At 44.7% G+C, this 23,472-nt stretch overlaps 1 protein-coding gene across 1 annotated transcript; it reads right to left on the bottom strand.

Moving 5' to 3' along the window:
* Nucleotides 1-3,354: 3,354 nt before the first annotated feature.
* On the bottom strand, nt 3,355-21,887 carry LOC120844181 (alkylated DNA repair protein alkB homolog 8-like). The gene is made up of 5 exons (XM_040215828.2): nt 21,579-21,887; nt 11,077-11,308; nt 9,556-9,687; nt 7,001-7,192; nt 3,355-3,551 (listed from the first exon to the last, which is right to left on the bottom strand). Exons 1-5 carry the CDS (start codon nt 21,726-21,728, stop codon nt 3,355-3,357), a joined length of 903 nt encoding a protein of 300 aa, XP_040071762.1. The 5' UTR covers nt 21,729-21,887.
* Nucleotides 21,888-23,472: the final 1,585 nt, after the last annotated feature.

Here is a 23,472-nt window from a genome sequence, read left to right as displayed (position 1 = left end):
CCATGCCTCAGCGGTCCTTTCAGGTAGCGCGTCCCGACCTAGGTGCATTTTAACTTCAGTAGTTCGACGCGACGCGTCCGCCGGGGAGACGGGGGTGGCACCCCCGTAACCTCTTCCACTGTATCTGTTCTTAAAGCCAAAATAGAAGTCACGTGCAGTTCCTCGAGTGGCCGCTGCGGGAAAAATGGTTGCGTTGCGTTCGTCATTAGCTCGGTGCTCGGAGACAGATTGGGGCCCACTTTTACAAAGCTGTCTCTATGGGAGTTTCCCAACTGAGTGTTTTAGTAACGTTGGTTGGAGCCTACTTTTCGTAGGGAGGCTCGACTGCTGATGGCCAAGTTTAAATAGTGATAAGAAAAAACACATGTTTAAAAAGGTACAATTGAAACAAGTTTAAATAATTAAGATTCAGTGCTCAGATTCGGGGCTTCTCGCGTGCACTCTTTCTGCCGGATGCTGACCTGAGTTGGTCACGGCGCTCTCCTGGCACTCCGATGAAAACATTTTTTTTCCGTTTTGCCTGTAGCGATCACTGTTCGTTTCTTCTCAGTGGCACCGCCAGCTCGCGACCGCTATCTGCTTTTCGCTGCCACAGGAGTCTTTTCTTTCGAAAATATATCTTTTATGAGTCTACTGTTCCTGCTAAAACAGATGTGGTTGCGAAGTGTCGGACCGAGTACACTGCGACAAATGGAGGGTAATTCCACGAGAGATTGAACCTGCAGGTCCACTCAACATTTTTATTTTTCCTGTTTGTTTTATATGTAATGTGCACTCAAATGAATCGCACGAAACGGAACTCTTTGTCTCGAAATCCAAAAAAAGTCTCTTTTTAAGCAATTTTTTTTATTTTTCTTGATATCATGCTCTAAATTTCTTAAATTTGCATAAAACATAAAAAAACGGTTTGACACCACACAATTAAGTGGGTACCTAATTACTTAATAACATGCCCTTATTTTAAGTAAGATACAAACATTTATTTTAAGGATGCCATTTTTGAGTCCAAACAGGAGCTTCAAAAAAAAAAAAAAAAAGACTTTATGAGATTTCTTTGTTTTTTTTAGTCAACTTAAAGTTGGGTATTTGCTACAATACATTTTTATTTTGTTCTCATAAAACTAATAATTGATTTGCATGTGTTAAATTTTAAAGCCTCATTTTGTTGCGTTTTAGTTAAATGACAAATTCTCCAGTTTATGCAGAAACGGCCTTATTGTGGGCCAGAAAAAGCAATGTGGGCATCGGTGCCAGCGACTTTTGAAATAAGCCAAAAGTTCAATGCACTTCACCTTTTCAACCTACTAAAAGGTTAGAAAAGTACTTTTTGTTTTTGCGGAGAAAATATTTTTTACAGATGAACCTCTCCAACCATGCCTCCAGGCACCCCGCCAACGAGGCATCAACGGTGTGAGATGCCGCCGTTAGGTCTTCAACGCTCTCCTGACATCCAGGCATCCATATTCTCTTTACCTTATGATTGATTCTGGCGTCTTAATTTCACTCTACTGCACAGGTAACTGCCGACGAGTGCAGGCCTTCATCCTCTGCTTCCCGAATTCGGGAATGCATACTGCGCGTCAGCCTCGTCTGTCGTATGTCCAGAGGTAAGAGCAATTCAGACCGGATAGCTCTTCTCTGATGCAAAATTATAACAGTGATGTCACTTCCCCATTGAACTTATATATGTATTTTAATAGAACCAAGATGTATTGAAGTTCGCTAGTGGTGACATCGCACAAACAACTACGTCACTCTTCTAAGCATCATAGTGGGCAGGGGTTTTGGCAATCTTTTTGAGCGCCATATTGAAATCGGGAGTAAAAACATGAAAGCTGATCTAATGAATATCTAAGGAACTATATTACCATTTTGCAAAGTCTGTAAATCGGTCAAGCCTCTGATAGTAGTTGGCATCAATACTAGAACTGCAACATCAGCCATGAAACCTTTATTTAAAAAGTACATCAACAATTTGTTCAATAAGCAAACTTACAATGATGATTCTTTCCTAATCTAATGTCCGCCAAGCCTGACGCTCATGTGGCGAGGACAGCACCCATGTAACTCCCACCTGTTATCAAACGCACTTCCTTTAAAAAGACTCTTAGAGAGTTCAGAATTCAAGACATGTTTTGTTGGCCTCCAGTGTATTCCGGAGCCTAAAATACTGCGCATGTATGTAATCTCGGGGGTGTGAGGCGTCTGCTGCAAAGAGTGGAATGCTTTTTTCCATCATTACACAGCTTTTGGTAGCACTATATGTTCTATCGAAATACATACAAGCTCAATAGAGAAGCGACGTCACCGTTACCATTTTGCATCGGTGAAGAGCTATCGGTTTAAATTGTTTTTACATCTGGACATACGACAAACGAGGACAACGTGCCAGTATGGATTCTTGAACTCGGAAAGCAGGCGATGCAGGCCTGCGTCCATTGGCGGTTATTTGGGCAGAAGTAGAGTAAAATTAAAACGCCGGTATCATTACGTAACGTAAAGAGGATACGGGTACATGGAGGTCAGGATAAAGTCTACTTCAAGTGAATGAAACATGTTTTCAGGAGAGCGTTGAAGACCTTGCAGCGGCGTCTCTCACTGTTGACGCTTCGCCGGCGGATGCCAGCGCGCGTCGCCTACGAGGCGGGCACCTGAAGGCATGATCAGAAAGGCTCATCTTTAAAAAATAATTTTGCAGCAACAACGAAAAGTACTTTACTAATCTTTTTTTACATGTTGAAGAGATGAAGTGGATTGAAATTTTGGCTATTTTAAAAGTTCTGGGCACGATGCCCACAATGCCTTTTCTGGCTCACAATAAGGCCGTTTCTGAATAAACTGAAGAATTTTTCACGTAATTAAAACGCAACAAAACGAGGCTTTAAAACTTTAACACGTGCAATGCAATTATTAGTTTTATGAAAACAAACAATGAAAGTATTGTAGCTGACGCCGAAGTTCAAGCTGACTAAAAAAAATAAAGAAGTCTCACAAAGTCTCTTCCTTTTGGAGCTCCTGTTTGGACTCAAAATGTCCGTTTTGTCACAATGAATCTCTTAACCACCCGGGTTTTATGCAAATTCCAGAAATTTCGAACATATCGGACAAAAATAAAATAAATTTGTTTTTCAGCAAAAAATACTTTTCTTGTATTTTAAAGGCTTCTTTGATCCAAAATAATCTTTTTGTACATATCCCAGACATGAAAAAGTTGCCGTGTCTCCTTCAGCATGGAATGACCCAGTGGTACATCACTCCCTAAATTTACCGTCTATGAAGAAGACCCCAGACACCCGTTGGGCTGATACTTTCCATTGTCTAAATATATGCACAAAACTATTAGTTTTCCGGGGATCAGTGCCAGGTCATGTACCCGTGGGTCCAGATGTAGCGGCTGGGCCCGTGGAGCAGCAGAGCGCTGCGGGGGGGCAGGAGGACCGCCGCACGGTCCCCGTCGGGGTGCCGAAAGTCCATGACCACGGGGGAGCCCAGGCTCTGGCAGACGATGCCGTCCTCAAACGAGCCGTGGCTGTCCACGTGCGGGGGTATCCCTGGACCCGCACAAAACCGTCAGAAAGCCTTTGGTTCGGATAGATATTTAAAAGACAATCGTCCAACTCGGGCGTTATGTCAAGTGCAGTGATGCGATTGACCCAACTCATTTTGTGGCACCTTTTGGAGCAGACGCAAATCAAATATGGAGCAGCAAAAAGCAGTTTTGGAGCACAAGCACACACTTCATTTTTATTCGTACCACTGTGAATATTATATGTTAAGATTTGTGTGCTGGCCCTATCCAACTAAAGAACATGCATCTGTGCAATGGCAGGTTTGACTTGCTTAAACACAGAACTAGCTGTATAGGTGCACATAAAAGCCCTAGGCACGGCAACAAGATGCTGATCGATGAAGGACAGCATGGACTGCTGTGAATGGTCATTTTAGGTACAAAATAAAATGTAAACCAAATAGCATATTCTACTAAAATATAGAAAAAAATTACAAGAGGGCACTTAAGACTGCTTACGTGTAAGAATGTGAAACATCTGCATTGACGTGCACATATCGAGGACAACGTCAAGGACGGCGTCTAGGAGGAGATCGAGGACGATGCCAAGAACGACGTATAGGACAACGTCGAGGATAATGTCCCAGAGATCGACGCCAAGTGCGGTGTCCACGACAACGTTGAGGACGACCTCTCGGACGACCTCAAGAACAATGTCTAGGACAAGGTCGAGGATGACGTCCTAGAGGACGACGTCAAGAATGTCTAGGACGACCTTAAAGGCTAACTGCAGAGAAAAAAAAAGTGTATTTTTAAACAGCCTAATTGGGACAAGTATGTCACAAAACAATTTTTCTGGGAAAAACAAATGTTTTAAAGCAATATTTATTGCGCGAGACTGATTTTAGTTTGCGGCTCTTTCGTCCGTTTTAAATCGCGCACCACAAAGTTGGTATTATACATCACGTAGTGGCTGCTATACGTCACAGAGTGACGTATAACAGCCACTCCGCGCGTCGAAAGGGCGAGAGTTTCAAATGTGGAGAAGTTGTGACCCCGACTAAATTACGTCCCGTGGTGTAAATATAGCTAGAAAAAAATTGTTTTTTCACGCAAGATTTGTTTTATGACATGCTTGTCCCAATTAGGCTGTTTAAAAAAACACTTTTTTTCTTTGCAGTTCTAGGATGACGTTGAGAATGACGACTAGAGGTCTACGTTGAGAACGATGCCTGGCTGTGGCGTATTTGCGTGGGAGGCCACAATTGCCTGTGGGAGCCGTCGTAGATGTAGACGTTGCCGCCGACATCGGGGCCGTAGATGTAGATGCGGTCACCTCACAGTCTGTCGCACATAGCACACAACGAGCACAGACGATGTCCGAGGCACACCTTTTGCACACAGCACTCTGGCAGTGACATCACACCCCCGCCCTTAAGCATGAGTGGCGCGTGCCTTATGACATATGTTTATGGCCATATTTCGGGCACGATGAAGTTGCTTGATGTTTCATTCAAATTCTAAAGGTCGTAATAATACAAAAATTCTTAATCCAGATTTAAAAAAAAAAATCTTGTCATTGAATTATAAAAATTAATGACAGTTTCTATGTACAACCTCATAATAAGACATTGACGTGGGAACGATAAGTATGCCTTCTTAAAACAATCCGGCCCAAGTTGTTCAGGTTATTCCCAAGCTTTCTCGTACTGCTTCACTTCATTTAGTTTATTCTATTGACTGTACCTCAAACGGATAAAACATATATAAAGGTGACAACTAAAGAATGGAATTAGAAAAAAATTAAACCTATAGAGCGGTTCATATAAATTTTCTTGCGAGTACCCTCGCTAAATCACATATTTGAAAAAGATATCGCTAAAATACCGGAGTCCATCGTAAATAATAGCCACAGTATAATTCAGAAATTTTTATTACAACCAAGAGCAGCTACATTAATACTCACAAAGCGCCTCGTTTTAATATACCCGATGCTTGCGTGTTTAACGTCCCGCTCTGGGGGAATGCTTTCCCTTTAGCACTCAGATGCACTGAGGTGAAGCAAGATAAGCAAAATTGCGATAATTACTTCGCAGTTACCGTTTAACTGCGGTACACAAGAGCACAGTGAGAAGCGCACTCAACAAAGCTAACTTGCACGCCAGAGCAGACTAGGAACATAGGTATGAGCGCGAAAATTTCAAGTACTGACAGTGTTTAACATCGATAGAGATACTGAATAGGATAGTATGTTGTTGGCGGCTAAAATCGAAAGTTCTGAATATTCGCACAAGCCTACCATAATGATCCGGACGTGTAGCGGGGCCTGAGTCACAATATTTTCAATATATTAATAGAGTGAAATCAAGTTTAGTATGTAGCAGGGTAAGCCCTTAGGTGCAGTTTGGCGCAAATGGCGCAGCAATCACGTTGCTGCAAATGCTACGAAGGTGCCACAGTACCGAGCAGCACTTTATTGAAAAGATGTGCAAAGTGACACGAGCCAAATGAAAAAAACTGTTACAAGGTGTTGAACTGGACGAGTTGGTAGAAGTTTGACATGGTGGGTGTAACAGCTTCAAAAAACGAGGACGATAAAAGGAATAGACTTAAAAAACGAGTCGTGTCTATTCCTTCTATCGTCCTCGTTTTTTGAAGCTGTTACACCCACCATGTCAAAGGAAAAGAGCTCTCGCAAAAATTCACAAACGCCGCGCGAAGCCCCGTACATTCCTCTTTGCCCCCACATGATGCTGAAGACGAGAGGGTAGTGTAGTTGCTTGCCTGCCTTTGCCCGCTCGTCATAGCCTCCCAGGTAACCACGGTACTTGAATAAACAACTTACTGATCTGAAAATTATGGCGCTTTCCGCCCTAGGGAATTTTGACACCACAAATGATGCTAACCCTCGTAAAATGTAAAAAAAAACGAAACAAATGTTTAAAAGGTAAGACAATGTTTTTTAAAGCAGATGTAGCACACTTCACGTGGCATGTCAATTAATTTGTACACAATACAACCGCGAGGTCTCAAGTATGAATGGCGTTTCCAATTGTCCGTTTCTTCGACGGGTCCAGGTGGTTTTCCCGAAAGAGTACTAGATGTATCCGGTGACGTTTTCCACGACAGCTGCTCCATACCCACATCCGCCTGTCGGGTTTTTCGTACGATCCGACTGGTTGACTCCCAACGTCGGCAGTGCACCTCCGGAGCCCCAGTTAGTTCCTAGAGAAAACTTTCCCGCGGCACGACAAAACGTTTTCAGACCAGGTAACGTAAGGACTGTAGAGTTACCGAAGCGCGCGTACGGTGCCAAAAACGTGTTTTCGGACTGGTGCATCGGCGTCCCATCTGTCCCACGCATCAGAAGTAGTCTTGAAGTGGCAACAAATGAAGTTGCAGACGCCGGTGCGTTGCGTGATGTTGCAATCCCGGCAGCCGGTACTAGGAGTACCGGCAAAACACACGAGCGAATGTAACCTTGGACCTCACCTTGGCCGGGCAGGTAGCGCGTGACGGTGAGCTGGTCGGGAAGCCCGCTCAGACGGCCCGAGGCGACGAGCCTGCCGAGGAAAGGCGCGCATTCCTCGGGAATGGGCTCGGCGAGCGGGGCGTCCTTGCGCACCCCTTGCAGCTCGTAGTCGAAGGCATAGCGAAAGTGCCTCACCTCGCGCTGCTTCAAAGCTGCGTCGTCGGAGAGGCAAGACGTGGCTCGACTGCCAACCTTACGTCCAAACGCGCTTTGGCACACTCATGCTCCATACAGTGGACAACGTATCCCCAAAAAATTTAGCTATTTTTTTTTCACTGCAAAAATAAGGTGTGCATCGCCAGATGCTCAGTCTTTGCCCAGATGTATCCCTGGCGGCCCGGACCAGGTGCCAAAGTTTCGGGAAACTTTCTAGAGGAAAATAGGGCCCGTTCTTGGCAGTTTGTGCCATTTAGCCCTGTGTATTCGTGGGCTCTGTCGTCTGCCGTTTTACCGTTGAAAGTTTCCGAAAATCGCTGGTAACTTTTACTAACCAACATGGTTTTAGAAAGGGTCACATCTGTACTAGCCAGCATTTCGAATTCGTTACCGACTTTCACTTTAATACTCATCTCACAGCTCAGACAGATATCATTTTTATCGATTTCGCCAAGGCATTTGACACTGTTCCTTATCACCACTTCCTTCTCAAACTCTCAGATCTTCAGATACACCCATTTACTATAAACTCAATATCTTCTTCTCTGTTAAATAAAATACAATTTGTAAGAATAAACCAGTCAACATCGAGTCCCGATACTGTCGCATCCGGTGTCCCTCAGGCTAGTGTACTCGGGCCTTTATTGTTTGTAATATATAGTAATAACCTACCATCATCGATTAAATCAACAATTACACTATTTGCTAATGATTGCATTATTTGCCGAAAAATAAATACACCTAATGATCCCAATATTGCAGACTATTAAAATATGATATCTTCATGGTGTTCCCTATAGCAGATGAACATTAACACTGGTAAATGCAAACAAATGTCTGCAACTAAATCTTCCACTAAAACACAAACCCAGTATTCATTACTTTTACAACCACTAGAACACATCATTGTACAAGTATTTGGGCATGTATTTTAGAGACACATTATCATGGAACGAGCACATCAAGCAAATAACAAATAGCATGCTAAAACAGCCAGTTTCATTAGACAAACATTATATCTAGCTCGCATTGAAAGGAAACTATACTTGCCTACAAGACAATAATCCTCCTCAAGTTAGATTATGCAAGCATCATTTGGAACCCACACTAAAATTACCTAATCTCGAGGCTCGAATCTATTCAGAACAAAGCAGCCAGGTTTATATGCAGCGATTATTCATCTGAAACTAGTGTCTTTGCTTTAAAAACTAACATAAATATTCCTCTTCCAGGAAAAAGACAAACAATTGCCCGATAGTGTTTTTTTCTCAAGATGTCTATTATACTCTAATCACAATTTTCAATCTGCTTACTGCCGGGCTGCCAATTTTATATTATCCAGATTAGATAATTCCAGCAAAATTGAATTAATTCAGTGCCGTACTAACACTTTCCTTTTTTCTCCCTTAGTATTTTGTATCACTGACTGGAACAAACTACAAAACCATATTGTAAATGAGCACAATCCCATTTCATTTAAAAACAAGTGCATCAATCTGTAAGTGTGAAACCTTGATTTGAAAAACTGCATCATAACAATAACTTGCTAATAAGCGTTTTTGTTTTTCGTATGTGTGTGTAATTTTTACTTGTTGGTGTTTATTTTATTTCTTTACGTTCCATATCGCAAAATGTTAAAAAAAAAACAAAAAAACTGTTTGCCCATGCTATTGAACCTGGGTCCACTGCGTGCTCCGACTGTATAAAATAGATAACTAAATATGTAACTTTGTAAAAGCATCAAATTTGAAGTTTGTTGCAACCGTGTCATTAGACACTTCGAATGAATATCTGTATAGAAAGTGTACAGACACTCTAAGGCTTTCCCGGATAGAAACCGCACCACATTGACACCAACAGCTCGTCACAGTCAAGCGTATTGCGTAACATGAGGAGTAGGTCTGCCGGGACAACGGTGCAGCATATATAAAGGTGTGGACCCACTGGCCGGCAACATGGCGACGCGATCGACCCGATAAAGTCCTACTGGTGCATGCCCCAGTAGCCCATTCTGACAGCATATCTGCCAATGAAACAGTACAAAACTAGGGCCAAGGACAAAGCTGAGTCTAAGCAATGCACGTAGCGGAAATGCCAAGTTCCTCATGACATGGCACACCCAGAAAATCAACTTTCAGACTGAGCATGTCTTCAATAGTGTGGGAAACGGGCCCGCAACAGGCACCATCTAGCCAATTACCGAAGGGTCGCCTGGTGGTTGCTCGGTTGCAACCAAGCCAAGGAGAGGACTTTGTCAGGCAGCTGTGACGTGTTCGGTGTCCACACCAATACATATCTTACCTGGGGGCCAAGACAAAGTTTTTTCGAAAAAGCTGCCACGTTTGGTTCTGGCACTCACCGCGACAGTCCCGGTCCCAGGAGACGAGACGCCAGAGCAATGCCTCCTCAGATTCGTCCACGGCCTCCCGCACCAGCCGCAGGCCCGGGGGATGCTCCAGAAAGGGGGCCCCACAGCTGCTGTGCTCCGGCACTGCAAGTGTCACCACGGTCCCCAAATAAATCACGGGGTGCCCCCGCAAAATATTTACAGCACATTTTTCACTCCACAAATAAACTGAAATTTTTAGGAAATTGCTCGTAACTTTCGAATAAATAACGGTTTTTCTGAAGCTTTGGCATCTGGTCTGTACGGCTAAGGTTACCTTTGGTCCGCCAATGGGTCACACTCGATCGCCGGCCCATCTGTGCTACAGATGAAGACCAGTACGTATAAAAATCGAGTGCCGAACAATGCTCTTCTGTGTCCCCGTCTATTCTGGAAGGCGCTGTTGATCGCAGCTCGAAAGAACTCGAACGAGCTTGAAAACAATGCCTCCATGCATAAATCAACACAGTGTTACCCAAACTGTGGATCGCGACCCCAAGGGGGTTTCGCAAAGAAAGTCGGGAACTTCAAAAAAGAAAACAAAAGGAAATAAATAGCCTTCTTTGCAGTGGCAATAATAAAAACAAAGTACAGGTCACAGTTCAACGTCGAGCCGGTACTACGAGTTCAGGTGTCCAAACTCTGCCCTTGGTTTGCGACAGTGCGCTCTAACAAACAAACTGATTTCAGTAGTTAGGAACAGTCATTCTTGCAGGCATGTACTTTTTACGATGGTTTCTAGCCCAGCTGACTCGCTCCTATTATATTAACTGCACAAAAAAAAAGAAGTTCAACATCAATTTTATGCGCATGCACTGAAAAGCTTGTGGCATCCTGACAAGCCAGAGGTTGCGTACACGTAGCAGAGCGGGTTGGATAAACTTTACTTTACATAAAAAGAATAAAATACTGAAATGGACGAAGGACAGAAACTCGCACTTCTTTCAACGAGCAATGATCATATAAATGTGCCATTGCTCGTTGAAAGAACTGCAAGTGCCTGTCCTTTCTCCATTTCAGTGTTTTATTCTTTCTGTGTGAGCCAGACGTTGCAATGCAATATTTTATCTACTTGACTAGCTGCAGGGAAGCAGAGCTTGGGAAGCACTGGCATAGGGTGAATGTGTGTCAACATGGCATCCGGCAAGATTTTGAGACGGAAGTATATAAAGATAATATAATATTGCTTTACTATTTCGCGTCTCAGAATGACCGAAGCCTCGATGTGAAGCACGTTTGTGATTATACAACATGCACAACACACAAAGAGGAAAACAATATGGTCGTGACGAATAAATCAAAGTGTCGAGCTCGCATCTAAAAATACACAGAATTTGTAAAGCCATCTAAGGATTTATTTGACGAAATGGCATTGAAAGACACCCACACGCGGGTGATTGGACACACTTGTCTGTCGTAAGCTATGTGAAACTTCCTTAATTGGCAACAGGAAACAAGAGACACTTCTCAGTCAGATGCCAGAAACGTCCGTACCTTTATCCACGAATGCGGGGTGCACCGATCCGTCGGCGACAAGGCGTGATGGTCTCGTGCTCAAAAACGCCGCAGCCGAGACGCAGTCCGCGACGTCTCGGAAGACGACGAACGCAAACTGCTGACCCGGAAGGAGCACAATGTCCTCGATGTCTCCGTACTTGCCCAGCTCGTCAAGAATGGACTCGTAGCTTCCACCGCACATGAGCCCGCAGTTGTTCCGGACCAGATACTGCGGACCAAACACAATCGTTTTGGGCGGCCTCTTTTCAAAGCGTAGACCGCCACTACCAGTGGCGTAGCCAGGATTTTATTTCGGGAGGGGTCCAACAGTATCTCCTCCCCCCCCACCCCCCCCCCCCCCCCCCCCGTCAATGACGGAGGGTGAGCTCGCCGACACGGACGCTCAGGCAAAGATTAGGGAGACGCTGTTAAGATAAAACGGGTGACGCTGCATTGTCATTTTTAAAAACGGAGCAGGCTTCATTTACAGGAATATGGGCGGGGTGGTTCACTGTTCTACTGTCGTCGTAATTGCGGCCCACCAACTTTAAACGCTTACTCACAACACAAAACTCCCTTTGCTTTTTCGAAGTAGCACCGCAATACCAACGTGTGAAGGCCAGAGAAAACACAAAAATAGCTATACTTTCACACATACACACACAAAAAAAAAAATTAAACAGCAAAAAAAATCTTTTTTCGACACTGAAAACTTGGAGCAACCGGCCACGCACCAACGCCAGGGGCCCATATTTAGGGTGAAGGTAATTCTGAACAATCACACAACCAAAGTCTATTATCTATTAATGGTTTAAGAAATTCGTGCTACAGAGCCAGATGCCGAAGGAAAGGGAGTGATTTCTTTGCTAGCTAGGCCGTTTTATCTTGCAGCATGGTCCAAAGGCAGCAGCAGCATATCCTCGGGGTAAGAAGAAGTCATCAGTCCGAACTCGTCGTTCCGTCACTCGGAGAAATGACATGACACACCACAAAGAAACTATGCGCCGAACGTGGAAAGGAACTTGACTAGCCTTGCACCTGTGCGTAATGAGAATATGAAGGCTTGTCTCTTCAAGTTTCTGGGGTTCCGTGCAGCGAAGAGATTAAGCTAATAGTAATAAGGAATTGCATCGCATGCCACCTTGACATACAAAGCAGAAAGCAAGACGGACTTCATCGCATCCGTGAGCGACGATATTCGAAAGGTGAGAGAAACTTCGCCAAAAATAGGGAAATTTTAAGCGTCCAATCCAATGCAAGAGGGAGAAATGTGAAGCGCCCGTCACATCGCCATTTGTCCGGAGGCACTATTTCAGAACGTCCATCGTCTCCTCAAGATACTAGTTGCTCTGCCCTTAACAACGGCGGAAGCTTTTCGGGAGGGGTTTCGACCCCCCAAACCCCCCCTCTGCCTACGCCACTGGCCACTACGGTGCGTGGAACGTGTCTCCAATAGGTGCGTTAACTGTGTCTAAAAAGTGGCCCCTCGCTTCCAACAAAACCTCCGAAAGTTAGCCCACCCCTCATCTTCGCCTCACCGGTTCTCAATTTTAGGTGGGCCACTCCTCGGGATATTACGACAGTTAGAACTACAATTTAAAGGGGCACTCAGGTGGTTTTTTGAGTTTGTGTTTTGATGATGACAACTGAATTTAGACGCCCTAAGTATCCCTAAAAACCAAAAAAATATAGTCATTCGGTGATTATTTATTTAATAAAAATGTAATTAAAGGCCGCCAAACCTCGGATCCATCCGAAAACGAAACCACTCTCATTGGTCATCACTCGCATATCAAAATGTTCTCGGGCCAATGGCGTTGGACGACGTTCCGTCGTGCAGCAATCCCGAGGTAGCCGCACCGGCCGAACTCTTAGTCATTCAATGGTATTAACTTAGCGAGAAAGTCGCTACATTTAGAGTGTTTTCAGTCGTCCTAAACGACAATTTTGTGTTTTTGAAGTCTTAACGACTTTTTTTTTTCAGTTATGTAAACTGTTGTTGCTAACGCTACGTGAACGGGGAAAATATGTTGGTCGGATAGCTCTCCGGTGGCTTCCAGGGGACAGCTCTCGATGTCACTTATTATTATTCTCCGACCCCGAAGCACTTCAGAACCACTCCATTTTTCAGGGATTATCAGGTGTTTAAAAAAAATCCTTTGTAACAGTCAAAAAACTCTGCGTCTTAAAGCAAGTTTTTTTTTTTTTTTTCGATAAGGATGAAGCAGAACAGCCTTCCGCTGTTTTGTTCATGGACCAGGATCTTCTCGCCAATGCCTTGAGTCACTCAAGGTGTTGGCCTTGGGAATGGGACGGCCGACTCCGACTACTCACTTGTCTCGTCACAAAAAAATTAAAAATTAATAATGTTTGGAAAAAAAAAAGAAACTTTACGTCTTATACAATAAAAAAAAACCAAAAAAGGTCATCATCATCATCACCACTCAGCGACTTTTCGCTAAAACTGGCGACTTTTAGACCGCATCCTGGCACTTCACCCCAAAAAACTTAACAGCACTCAACGTTATTAAAACACCGAGTTCGGAAACTCGCCGTCGAAACTTGGGCCGCTGGCGTCCACCAAGACCAAGCTAAATACGACAACAGCACCACTCTTTATCATTTGTCTGTACTGTGGTCACCTTGAGCTTTTAAAAAGCATGTTTTTCCGTAAAAACAAATGGAAAAGACTCTTTTTGTATGACATTTATTGGAGTATAGTACAAAATGATGGGCGCGTAATGTTTTTAAAATCTTTAGTTTGCAGGGTTTTGCAGCACAATTAATATTGTTTTTATACAACCATGCCTCAGCGGTGCTTTCAGATAGCGCGTCCCGACCGAGGTGCATTTTAACTTCGGTAGTAAGTCGCGGCGCGTCCGCTGGGGAGACGGGGGTGGCGCCCCTGTAACCTCTTCCACTGTATCTGTTTCGGCGCAAAAATGGCCGATTAAAGGCAAAATTGAAGTGACGTGCAGTTGCTCGAGTGGCCACTGCGGGAGAAATGGCGGCGTTGTGTTCGCTATTAGCTCGGTTCTCGTGGACAGATCGGGGCCACTTTTTCAGAGCAGTCTCTATGCAGTTTCACAACTGAGTATTTTAGTAACGTTGACAGCACTGTTGTCATTCGAGCTTCGATCATGGCGGAGTTCTCTACGCTCGATGACCTGACGCCGTTATAGGTTGAGATTCTTCGGCGGACAGCCGACCTGGGGATGATTTCCTATGACGCCACACCGACCTGCGATGTGGACGATAGCAGCACTACGGAGTCGTGTTCGGGTTCCGAGGACGATGAAACGCCAGACGTATTTGGGCGTTCTTCGATTTGCGGTTGGGCAAGTCGTAATGAAACCAACGTTTGGCATAGCAGCGTAACCTCTGGACGTTATGTCAAACAATGTTGGCACGTTGACTTTCGCCTCGGGAGGACGGGGAAGGCTGGTTCAGACATTTGCAACGAGCGCGTTACCTATGACTGCGAACGTTGCAACCGGAGCGACCACTCTGCGCCGCGCGTACCTGCAACCACTGCAACAAGCGCAGCGCATCGTCAGCACGGTGACCGCTTCTACGCCGCCGTCAGCTGTTTCAGCGGCGCCTCTAAAAAGGGGATGCACTGCCACTCAATGGCGTAACAGAATATAGAGAGACAGTTTTCTATAGCCTAAAGTTTTTTTTTTTTTCATGATAGGCTTGCAGGGTACAGTGCATGAAAAAAAAAGAACAGAAAAAGACACAGTACGCTGTCTTGGATGATCATGACTCTAATACATGACTTTGCCAATAGTACAAATATGGCCACACGCCTTTTCTATGATTATAAAAGACGATGCATCTTAGCAGCGATATAGCAACGTAGAAATATGATTTCGTGATCATATTTCGCTGGTTTCCACGGCATCCTCGCTTGACGGGCTCTGCTATCGCTCCCTGGCCAGCCTACTATCAAGTTCGTTACCACTGCGATGACAAGCTGTTAACGGATGCTTCGAGACTGTTCAGCGACGGCACTGTCATCACTGCAGAGTCACTGTGCTGCTTCGTTTGAATTGGTGCCTGTGCCCACGTGTGCCCTGCTACAAAAGACAGTCAAGTTCGGCGCTCGGCGGGATCTGCGGCCAGTCTGATCTTTGGGGCTAACTGCATCGCTTGTTTTATTCAGGGAATACATTACGTCATTTGCCTTTGTATGTTTTTTTTGTTTGTTTTTTCTGCTGGCTGCAGATCCCAAGCCATGGGTGTAGATCTGTCTGTGTACTGTGCCCATATAGGTCTTTTCGGTTGCCGGCGTAAATCAACGACATATACGGTCAACAGAGGGTCGCAACTCTTCAAACCGCTAATATGCCTTGCGCGCTATGTTGGTCCGCGACCCAGTTCTCTGCTTTTATTTTGCCTGGCGTGTATATTAATGCAATCTGGTGATGTGGAACTTAATCCTGGACCAGTAAGTGCTGAGTCTGCTAAACTGGATGCTATCATGCAGTCTCGACCTTCTGACAAAATCAACTCGTGAGTACCAAACTGATAACACTTTGAGATTAAGCCGGATTGAGGCAGGTGTTTCGCAGATTCGGCAGAGAGTAGATTCGCTTGAGGGTAGGGTCACTAAACTCTCCAAGGCTACCAAAGGTATTCCCTCACTGAAATCGGACCTTGAATTTGTGAAAGCTGAACTTGGGTCTGTTGCGGAACAACAAAAACTTGTTGAAGAATTAACAGCAACCGTAGACGACCTTAACAACCGACTAGGACGAAACAATATTATCATCAAAGGGATCGCAGAAGAACCCACTGAAACCTCTGAACAGCTAGATACAACCGTCAGAACGTTCCTATCAGATAATCTAAACGTGACGCCTGGCGTTTTTGAACGTATTCAACGCTTAGGGCAGAAGCGTCAGGATTTCGATCGACCTATCATCATAAAGCTCTTGGACTTCCGGGACAAGATGGCTATATTCAGAAACGCTCCCAAGCTAAAAAAACCTTAACATTAAGGTATGGATAGAAAACGACTATTCTCCGAAGATACGCCTCGCAAGTGGCAAGCTTTGAAAATACGGTTCTACGTTTCGAGCGGACAGGGTGAGAACCAGACTTGTGCACGACAAGTTGTACGTAGGCGATAAGGTGTTTGTTTACGACTTTCAGAGCGAAAGCGTGATTGAAAAACACTATGTCAGCGGCACGCGCCCTTGACTACCTCCCACAAGATCAACTGATCGTGCCTCCCATGCACACCAACTTTCATTTTTGTTCACAAACTTTCGCAGCATTTTTAATAAACAAGATATTTTACTTGAACATGCGCGCATGTGCAATTCTCAGATTATTTTAGGCACAGAGACATGGCTGAATAGTGACGTTGCAAGTGAACTGCTTCTTGATTCAGATTTTTCTATATATCGTAAAGATCGTACTCATCGCAGAGGAGGAGGCGTTTTGATTGCTATTAAAGGTTTAGAGTCTGCTGCTGTGACAGTCACTACTAATCTTGAACTTCTATGGGTTGAATTTAAAATATTGTTTCAAAAATTTGTGCTAGGAGTGTGTTATTGCCCCCCAGCTATGGAGGAGGCTTTGTTGATGAACTTGGCACCAGCTTGGAAGAAGTGTTTTTGACTTATCCTGACAACATTATCATCCTAGCAGGAGGTTTGAACTTCCCCGGTATTAACTGGGCAGACAGTTCTATTCCTTCATGTAGTAACCCCTTAGAGTGTTTAGAATTTATGCACCTGCTTTCTGCATTTGGACTTCATCAACAAATTGCTCAGCCAACACGTGGCGATTCAACATTAGATTTGTTTTTTATTACTCATGCTGAACATATCTCTTCCATAGATTTCCTATCGCCGATTAGTGATCATGCCCTCATAGCCATCAATCTTTCACTAAAGGTACCGGACAAAGAAAAGACCTTGAAAATAATTTGGGACTACCCTAAGGCAAATATAGAGGATCTGAATTCCACTCTCATTCGGGCATTCGCAGACTTCGAAAACTCTTTCAATGATTGTTCAGTCGAGGTCAATTGGACTTTTTTCAAGGACACACTGCTTAGCTCCGCGGACCAGTTTATTCCTAAAAAGATACTTACCTCAGACTCATCTCCCCCCTAGTTCTCAGGGAAAATAAAGCGCATTTTAAATAAGAAAAAACGTTTATACCGCAAGGCTGTAAAGTTAAACACTGATGAAATTTGGCTTCATTTTCACGCGTTTTCCAATGAGTGCAAACGCGTAATGCAGTCAGCGAAACATAAGTTTTTTAATGTTGACCTAAAAAAGGTACTAACTAAAAATCCCAAAAAGTTTTGGTCTATCATTAATCCTACACCCAGGGGCGCCAAACTTGCTACCGTAGATCCACAAGATAGCCCATTATCATCCGCGGTAATTGCCTCCAATTTTAACGCGTATTTTGGTGAGATATTTACAGGCGAAACTTTTCCAGAACCTTGCCTATCTAGCTTCGAAAGCCCAACAGTCATGTAGGATATTTACCTCTCCATAGAGACAAAATTTCAAATGTTTTTGATCGACTCCCTGTGAACTCTTCACCTGGCTCTGACGGAATTAACTCCAGACTCTTAAAAATAATGAAAGATACTTCCGCCAAATTTCTGCTCCTTATTTTCAAGCAATCCCTAGCTTTCTCCCAATTGCCATCTGACTGGCTAAATGCTAACGTAGTACCCATCTTCAAATCAGGTAATCCGAATGAGCTAAAAAATTACAGGCCCATCTCACTGACCAGTGTGTCATGCAAAATTTTAGAGCACATCGTCTTTAGCAGCATAATGTCACATTTCGATAGTAATGATTTGTTGTTCTCTAATCAGCATGGCTTCCGCAAAAAACTGTCTTGTGTTACCAATTATTCGAACTCACCCACGATCTTCATAGCAAACATGCACTCTTTAAAACAAACGGATGCAATATTCATAGACTTCTCAAAAGCTTTTGATCGTGTTCCCCATAACAGATTAATACTTAAGCTCCTCCATCTAAACGTCAGTAGTAACCTTGTCTCGTGGATTCGGGCCTTCCTGTCTCATCGCACCCAATCTGTGATTGTCGATAATGTCACCTCCTCTCCACTGAATGTCATCTCCGGCGTCCCTCAGGGTTCAGTTCTTGACCCACTTCTTTTCCTAATTTATATAAACGACATGGCTTCTTCCCTCTCTTCCACCGTGAGATTATATGCTGACGACCTTGTGTTCTATTGCAAAATTTCTTCCATCAATGATTGCATAATTCTACAAGACAATCTAGAAAAATTAACAACCTGGTGTGAATCTTGGCTCATGACAATTAATCTAGATAAATCTAAAATTATGTCGTTCTCCATATCAAAAAATAAAGTCACACTCTATTTCATCTTGTGAACTAGAATGTGTAGCCACATTTAAATATCTAGGAGTGTTCCTTTCTGCAGACTTGTCATGGAAGTGCCACGTCGACTATATCTGCTCTAAAGCAAATAGAACATTAGGATTTTTAAGACGACATCTTTATCTCGCAGACCCGTATGTCAAACGTTTAGCATACACTATGTTAGTTCGGACGAAACTGGAATACGCGTCCATCATGTGGAATCCTCATCAATTGTATGTCATTAACCAACTCGAAGCTGTCCAAAATCGCGCCCCTCGTTTTATTACTCGCGATTCTTCTCGAAAAAGCATTTCCTGTCTAAAACAGTCCCCATATCCCTCCATACACTCGAAACACGTAGAAAAAACAAACGGCTCTCTTTTATGCACAGACTATATACCCATGGTCACCAAAAACATTCATTTTCCCGGCTCATCATATTTCCTCTCGCCTAGATCATCCATGTAAAGTCGAACCCATTTTCTCTAGAACTAACGCCTACAAATACTCACCTCTCCCTCTATGCATTTCTGAATGGAATAGCATGCCCTCAAGCCTGGTGACAATATGTGACCATAACCATTTTACGAAGGAGCTTGTTAAGTTGTTTGAGTAATCTCTGTATAATGATGCTTTCTCATTGTTCTCATTCAATGTTTTCCCCAATTTTTGTGAATTTGATGTACCCCCTTCATGTAATGCCTCACGTAGAGGCCCTTAAGCTAATAATATGAAAATGAAATGAAATGAAAAGATAGACGTTGGGAGTGTTCAGGATTGCTAAACTAATCACTTTTTTCCAATGATGAAAATACGTCAACATTCGCATCCTTTATACGGTACACGCCAGTAATACCTTGAACTTGAGCACACGCATGAAATGCGCCAAATAAGAAATCCGGGCGATGTTCGAGGACAAATGCTAAGAAAGCACCACTGTAGTCGAAGTAAACAAACACGACGGCACGGGCGTTTCTGCTCTCTTGAGAGTGCCGCCACGACATCGCCGCACGAGTAGGTGGATCTCCCCTTCTAGTACGTGCTGGGTTATCATAGCAACACACGACGAAAATTCACATTCAAGGATGGCGCTTTTACGCGGAACGATGAGCTTTCATCACACCGTCCACGTCGACGATCACTACCGACGCCATGTTTGCAGTTCATGAAACGTGTGCTTCCGTGCACCCCGAGGGAACGGGAAATTCACCCCCCACGGAGGAAGGCAAGGAGAAAACATAGTCCCTTGTTTGTGAAACGATAATTGCAGTATCGCGTATGCTAAACTGGAACTATTTTAAGTCTTGTGAAATTATCATGCACAACATATCTAAATGAACTGAAAATTGTTTCTTTAGCGAAACTTTACAAAGGCCGCCAGAATTTTCAAACATACAATAATTTCATTATTCGGCACAGGGACAGAAAAGAGTCCGTATGTATTTTTTTCCTGCTTGATTAATACGCAGTTCTGCATTCTAAAACCGAAGGTACTTATTCACTGACACTTCCTTAACGCCATCGCACCAAAACGTAGCTTCCCCAAAAACCACTTGAGTGCCCCTTTAAGCCCATAAAGTTTGCGCAGCGCAGGAGATGAGATAGACGAAAGTTGTCACACCTAAAACGCTGTTTCAGCGGTAAGAAGTGTGGCAGAAGCCCATGGTCACCATGGCATAGGTTCACCCCCGAGTAAAAGAACAACCCACTTCACAGTACGTAGACATTTGCGGCACAATGCAACTGCTAAAACCCTTCAAGTCTTCCCTTTAAGTCTTGAGCTACTGAACCATGCAATGGCACCCCAGTGTAGGAGAATATGGGTGTGTTTGGACCACACCGTAATTAGGACCGGAGCGGTTCAGCAATACCCACCGAGCAATGAAGCTCGATTCAACAGGTAGTGCCATCTCATCTGAAATTTTCGCAACTCTGAGACGACCTGTGGCTGCGATCACTGGACGCGATCTTGTGCTCGAACGTCCGAGTGCCTTGCCGAACTGGGACGCAGCACTCGTGCACAATCATTCGGTGGCACGGCCTTCCCAACGTTGCTTCTTTTGGCCACCAGCCGCACTGACCAGCAGCTGACCTAGATGCCTCCTGTTCGCTGCTCTGGGGCTATGGGGACAGTTTGTGAGGTTGCACGTGTATACAGTGCCTGGTGGCACTGCAGCCAGTTATAATTGTAGAAAGTCACTGCAGACGGCCAAGTTTGGCTGAAAGTGTGTCGGGCGTTTGCAACCGTTCGAAACACTGTTCTTTTCGTTGTCTCGGTCTTGCCCCCATCGGCTGTGTCTGCGAGCTTATTACCATTTTCTAGTTTTGTCTATTTGACCAGAAATGCTTTGAATATGGTGTGTCATTTTTTTTCTGTGGCAATTCGGCGCGTTACGGTAACGTAAAGTGCCCTTGGCGATTCAGTGACAAAACAGCTACTACAAGCCTGGCTGCCAAACGGGCTACACGCACATGAAAAGTGAGAAGACGGTTTATTTTTAGCGTTTCAGGAGTCAAGAAAAGCTGCAGGCGACGCTGGGAAAGAAATTTTTAAGAACAGGAAAAATGTTTTAAACAGTGCAGCACCATAGGACAGCTGCATTTCGAACACCACTACCGAACGACGCGTAAATAGACCCTTTGCAAAAATCCCAGAATCCCGCGTGCGAAGTGCTGCAGGCACCCCCACCCCCACACACACACATCGTCTACCACGTGACACTGAAGGAAGTGAGTGAGGAGGAAGGCAGCGCAATTTCTCGCGAGCCCTCTTTTAGCAGACGCTTCTGTCGTCTGCTACAACCGGTTGTGTACCTAGAGTTCCCGGCATTCCTTTTGGCACCGCAGCCGGTGCTGTATGTCTTGCAATGGGCCTATTTCGTATTCTCGCTCCGATCGTCGCGCACGCGCACAACCAACGCGCCGGCATCGGTACCTGTCGCCATCTGCGCCTCATACGAGCCGCTCCGGTCCCAACACTATCCCGTTTCAGTACAAGTTTCCTGAGCATCACGCGCCAACTAGCCCGAGAGCAAGTCTCGTACACTGTAGTGGCAGCTGTCAAGCGGCCGTGCCCTGGCGTTCGAACACTGAGGGCGGTTGTTGACTTACCCTGGTAGGGTGATCGCACACCGTGATGCCGGTTTTCTTCTCTAGCATCTTGGCACATCTTGTCAACTTGCGATCGGCTTTTCTTTCTGCCTTAGTTCGCTTCGCGTTGCTCCGAACGTTCTGTGCACTTATCACTCCGGGCGCCGCCATGTTCTTAACGTTGTTGCTAGACGCCGATCCGCAGCCGGCTAAAACTAACTAAAACTAGACATTTGACCCCGTAAGTGTTGACGCGGTGACGCTCCAAACGAACTCTTGAATCGCCCTCGGGTCGCAGAGGGCGGCATGACAATGTTCATGTTTCGTCAGGCAACGGTCACAACGGCTTGCAGCACCGCCATATTATGGCGCCTGGAGCGCGTCTCCAAAAAAAAAAATTGGGTTGTGTGTGTGTTTATACAGCCTAGAACTTGGTCTGCCTCACAGGGGCGACGAGTCTCCCAGCTGTAGATGAGAAATTTAGCCAGTGCGGTACAGCCGCTAGCCTGGGGTCTTTAACGTGCATCACGCAGTAGTGATACACGACCGCACGCCGGTACGATGCTCATCCAGATCGAAACGGGCAGGGGTGAGGCTCGAACCCAGGATCCCTGGGTTCTGCAGCGCGAGCTTTCGCTCCACGTGCTCCGAGCTGGTGTGCGCTAGACCACTCGGCCACCGATCCCCCGAGCGCGTCTCCGACTGGTGTGTTTAGCGTCCTATCCCGCCCATACATCAAAAGTGGTCCCAAAGTGGCAACAAATGACGTCACAGAAGCCGGAGTGTCATCCCAGGCTAAAATTTCTAACTGGGACCAGTTGGCACCTCAACTGGTTTCAACTGGGACTAACTGGTCCCAACTGGGAATCAATTGGGACTAACTGGTCCCAACTGGGAATCAACTGGGACCAATAGGAGTCCAACTGGGGCCAGCTGAGGGGTCAACTGGTTTGAACCATTCCCAGTTGGGAGTCAACTGGTTTGAACCATTCCCAGTTGGGAGTCAACTGGTCTGACTCCCAGTTGGGAATGGAGTGCACTGGAACCAGTTAGGAAAGTAACTGGTTGGAGCGATTCCCAGTCGGACTTCAAATGCCTTTCCCGTTCCCAGTTCACACTGTTGGGGGTGTATTGACCTTTGCTAATGAAGAAAGCTAAAAACACTAACATTTTTAGATTTATACAAATAGGGAATTTTAATTACTGGGGTACATTTATATATTTATAAAAATAATATAAAATTTTTAATTAACTAAATAATTTTTTAATTGGAAAATATAATTGGTGACACAAAATGTGTTCACCTAAATGAACATTTAGTGCATTATTAAAATATATTAAAACATTTATTTAAATACCTACAGTATTTTTTTTTTTCTTTTAATAAATAAATTTATCTTTTGACAAATCAGAGCTAGCCGGTGTAGGACGCCGATCTCACTACCCCTCCTCTCCGACTACGGTAGTGGTTTTGGCGTACGCCAAAATCAATACCGTAGTCATTTCGGCGTACGCCATAGTCAATACCACTGATCTCTATGACGATTGCTGGATCGCGCTTCCCCGCTTGTTCGCTGCAGCGCAAGTGAAGCCACCGGGCTTCACTCGCTTGGGATACGATTTGCCGTTTTTGCTAGCCTTTGCTGCGGTTTTCCAGCGTGCTGACGACACGTTTTCTACTCGTTCGTCGTCATTCGCCGAAGAAGTTTTTTGAAGACTCTGTGTATTGTTGAGACTTTCCGTTGTGAACACGTGGAAAATTTTACGAAAGTGCAGTGTCGCAGGAAAAAGGCACAACGCGTCGAAAGGAAGGGCTGGCGGCGTGTTCAAAGCATCCTTGGCACGCCGAAGTGCCGTGTCTCTGTGCCTTCGCACGCTTGGATACCGACCAAGAACCGACGCCGTGTGTATGTGT

Source organism: Ixodes scapularis, unplaced genomic scaffold (assembly GCF_016920785.2).
Source record: "Ixodes scapularis isolate PalLabHiFi unplaced genomic scaffold, ASM1692078v2 PGA_scaffold6__148_contigs__length_123643588, whole genome shotgun sequence".
NCBI classification, from domain to species: Eukaryota; Metazoa; Arthropoda; class Arachnida; order Ixodida; family Ixodidae; genus Ixodes; species Ixodes scapularis.
The sequence above is the reverse complement of the archived record's forward strand: the minus strand, read 5'-3'. Positions and strand labels throughout refer to the sequence as shown.